Raw genomic sequence first — 4,542 nt, forward strand, 5'->3', positions numbered from 1 at the left:
AGCACGTCTTTACAGTTTCGCGTCGTCGTTCGAACTAACTTTAAGTATGAGTGTGATACAAGAGCATACCAAATTTTCTCATCCTACAGTATTAATACGGGAAACTTGTTTAATTTATTACTATCGAGAAATCTGATCTTAATGACATAATTCTGTATTACTGAGAAGAATGATTACCCTACCGCCGATATTTTAAGAGTATCTAATCACCCTTATTACGGTAGGCGTAGTCGTCGTACGGCAGCTCTCGTAGGCGTAGTCGTTTTGGTCGGTATTATGTAAAATTTACGACAACGCCAAATTTTGTAATAGATTTTTCTGTTACAAAACCAAAGCAAAAATTGTACTTTTAGAACCATTTTATATTGTATTGGAAAAACTAGGTCATTTTCTTTGTTTTTCTAGTTAATTTTCCGGTAAGTGTATTTCTTATGAATATTGAAAAATGCAATAAAATGAAGTCTAATGTAACAGTTAATTATATATTAGGTGTGTCTGGTTACCCTAAAGTTTGTAACAATTGTTACAAATTGTTACTGGAAGTCGTCTGTTAACCCAAAAGTTCTGCAAAAGAGAGCGGTTGGAGAGAGAAATTTTGACAGTTCTTTCAGTGAGAGTTTGCAAATTCTTGCTGGAAAAATTTCTTCTTGCAATCTCTTGCAACTCTTCTTCTTCTCATACATCGACATTCAATCAGATGTTTTCTATTGTTTGTTTATTTATTTTTGTGCTTTCAATTTGAAAATAATTTTTTTTGGAATTAGCAAGACTAATTGTTTTTGGAGAAAAACTTTACAAAACGAGAAAAACGTAAGTATTAATATGTAATAGGAAAATAAAAGACTATTTCCAGCATTTTTAGAAAAATGACGGAAGAAGATCAGTGTGTCTCTGTAGCCAGTGGCAGTAAATTATTAAGCCCAAATATGGATTCTGGGGAACACATCAAATCTATCTTTCTTTTATTGCTCATTTTTTTTATTTTATTTCCTTTTTATTTCAAAAACTTGTTAAACTGGTTGTGTTTTCTTTCTTTTAATTCTTTATAATGGCGGACAAATTGGTTTGTTTTGACAAATCAGCTGATTAGTTGCAAGCTTCTGCAGGGATCACGACAACGCCAACCGTAATCTGAATATTTACTTTTATATTTCTTTCAAAAGTAGAATAAAACTACCTTACTTGTTATATGTTTCTATTTTATTTTTTTAACTCCAACACAGTTAGCATTTATTGACATAATTCAAAATTATTAATATTAATAATTATCGTAATATTTTAGTGGATGATGCAAATTATTTTGCAGCACAATTTTAATGCAAATTTTGTATTTGTAGAATTTTACATGAGTTCATTAACTATTTTATGCATTAATGTTAAAATTATTCAGAGAGCATAGTTTTGCCACTCGCCTTCTCTTTCTCCTTCTCCCTCTCTCGCTCCCTGTCATTGCGAGTTTCAGTTTGTCCCAATAAAAGCGCTGTATTCGGCTGACTTTGATGAGTCTTTTGCTTCAGCATTGTCCAATCGTAAATGTAATCGTACTGATGATTCAAAGTTCGGAAGAGTATTCTATGAACAACAAAAAAGGTAAAAAACATATTGCCATATAAGGTATTACATATAGTTATTACCTAAAAAGTTGACGGAGATACATATAATCGGGCTGCTCATCAAAACGCAAGCTGCGACAATAATTCAAATACATTGAAAATTCAGCTGGGAAACCTTTACAAAGAACTTCAATTGGAGTAGACATTTTCTTTTCGGAAATCTTTTCGTACTTTTGTTGTTTATTAGTAGCTTTCATTCCTTGCCATGGCAACACGCTGCGATTGAAATACATCATAACGTACCCTAAAGACTCCATGTCATCTCTACGCGATTGTTCGATACCCAAATGAGCGTTAATTGATGCATAACGGGCAGTTCCAGTCAAATTTTTATCTTCCCGGTACGGAATATGGGCACGAGTAGTGGGGTCTCTATACTTTTTAGCCAAACCGAAATCAATTAAGAACAATTTGTTACAATGACGCCCAATACCCATGAGAAAATTATCAGGTTTGATGTCTCGATGAATGAAACACTTCAAGTGTATATATTCCAAACGACCGATCATTTGATCAACCAACATCAAAACAGTTTTAATTGTGAAGTGGCGAGTACAAAAGTTGAATAAATCTTCCAAAGAGGGTCCTAGAAGATCCATAACTAATATATTGAAATTCTTCTCTTTGCCGTGGTGGCGAATTCGCGGAATGCCTACACCACCATTTAATATACGATATAATTTTGCTTCATATTGCAATTGTGGATGGCGAGCAGAAGTACTTTCCATTTTAACAGCCACTTCTTCTCCGCTCTGTATACTTATACCAAGATAAATATCGCCAAAAGAGCCACTTCCTATAAAAATTATTTTTAAAAATCGTAAAAATGTAATGAAATGCTCGTTTATATATTTTAAAATACTTACCGATTTTGCGGCTCAGGCGATACTTTCCGCCCACTATAACATCTGATCTATTCTTCATAAGGTTAAACCTATCCATCTTTGAAATGGACTTTCTTACTTCAAAGTATACTGGAAAAATAAACAAGTTGATTATCAGTATCTTGTAATAAAATTTAAATTGTTAGCAGAAAGATTTATGTTATTATTAAACAATTAAAATGCCCACAATAATATCGCTTTTTCTAATTATCAATGTTCAACAAGATATTGGGAGGATGTAAAATTACTAATGGGATGGCCTGCCCTCCACTGTAGAGATGTTGCAAATTAATTTAAGTTTTTTTTCATCTTTGTGAATGTTCACTAATATTGTGATGCTCCGTGTTGTTTAAACAATAATTTATTTCTTAAACATATAATCTTTGCTTGTATGATAAGTATTCAAAGTTTTTTTTAAAATCTTTTTGTGCAATATCAGAGATTTAACGGAAACTGTGCCAAATCATACGCAATTACTAGTCTGGCCAAAAATACCAGATCCTCGGCTGACGATATAAATTATTTCATACAATCAAAAATGGATGGAGATTTCTTTTTACGATGTTACAAGCTTCGATCTTCATTCTCAGAAAGTAGACCTTTTAAAATGGTAATGGTTCATCGTTTTATATCGAGAGAATTATGGCCTGCTAAAGCATTTGTTAAAGAATTTTTGGAAATACCTAAAAATATCTCATTCGCCTCAGAGGGCAGACATATTGCCAAAAAAAAAAAAACAGAATATGTTTCTTTATATTTGCTATTAGAATTTGAAAGCATTCGTGATAGATTTATGGATATTGAGTAAATACCTACTTTTACGGAAATAAACCAATTTACCTGAATATTGAAACTTTTTGTGTAAAAGGCTCTTGAATTTTAATAAAATGTTCATTATCTGTAAACTCAATTTTTCTACACAAATTGTCAACATCTCAATTTTTTCTCATGTGGCCTTGCCCTGATAGAACCATGTGGCCTTGACCTGATAGCACCAATAAATTTCAAGATTGGGTCGGAGAAGTAATGTGCAGCATATTTCCCCAACCGATGCACCTACGTTTGGAACTCCTCATTTTATTTGATAATTAACTATGTGTAATGGTGGATGGGATAGATTGTAGGAACTTCGTGGATGTTAGCAATAAATAATTCACCCACAATTAAGCATCGGATCAGAATTTACAGAAACCCTCTACACCCATCTCTAATTATATGGGAAGGAATATTTTGTCAATATAAATGCAAACGGACGTAACCACATTTTACAGGAGAAGCAAAAAACTTTATAAAATCTATAAAAATTGACTCTATAGTGCAGTTAAAATTTTAGCGAAGTATAGTATAGAACCGTATTTATGTTTTGATTTTTTTTTTTTTGGTTTTGAAAGTTTTTATGTCAACAATAAGACGTACGATGTAAATGATGCACTAAAGACACTGTAGAGCCGTTGCAAATTAATTTAAGTTTTTTTCATCTTTGTGAATGTTCACTAATATTGTGGTGCTCCGTGTTGTTTAAACAATCATTTATTTCTTAAACATATAATCTTTGCTTGTATGATAAGTATTCATAGTTTTTTTTTTTAAATCTTTTTGTGCAATATCAGAGATTTAACGGAAACTGTGCCAAATCATACACAATTACTAGTCTCGGCTGACGATATAAATTATTTCATACAATCAAAACATATTTCTCCGATAGCGATAGAACTTTGCACAGGATACTTTATGTAGTATAGAATGACGAGTATTGAAAAATTGATTTAGATATATCTCATATATTTTCTGCAATGCTTGTCCGATTAATATGAACTTTTGAAACACGCGCTATGCTCCCGGATACCAAGTTTTATTCAAATCGGTCTAGATTATCCATATAACTCTCAAACGACTTTTTACAGGGTTAACATACTATATGAGGATTATTTTGCCATGTATGCAATGTAGTTGACAATTTATATCCACTGGGTTAACGAAATCCAGTGCAACGTAAACGTACTGTCAAACATACTTTTCTTCGATTTCATACAAAGCCTGTTTGA

The 4,542-nt window shown here is 32.2% G+C and overlaps 1 protein-coding gene across 1 annotated transcript; it reads right to left on the bottom strand.

Moving 5' to 3' along the window:
* Nucleotides 1-1,182: 1,182 nt before the first annotated feature.
* LOC133334494 (casein kinase I) lies at nt 1,183-2,558 on the bottom strand. Its single transcript, XM_061542815.1, has 3 exons — nt 2,480-2,558; nt 1,635-2,409; nt 1,183-1,572 (listed from the first exon to the last, which is right to left on the bottom strand). Exons 1-3 carry the CDS (start codon nt 2,553-2,555, stop codon nt 1,383-1,385), a joined length of 1,041 nt encoding a protein of 346 aa, XP_061398799.1. The 5' UTR covers nt 2,556-2,558; the 3' UTR covers nt 1,183-1,382.
* Between the last annotated feature and the right edge of the window lie 1,984 nt (nt 2,559-4,542).

This window comes from Musca vetustissima, unplaced genomic scaffold (assembly GCF_032173495.1).
Source record: "Musca vetustissima isolate MV318-11 ecotype Yass unplaced genomic scaffold, APGP_CSIRO_Mvet_v1 utg62313, whole genome shotgun sequence".
NCBI lineage: Eukaryota > Metazoa > Arthropoda > Insecta > Diptera > Muscidae > Musca > Musca vetustissima.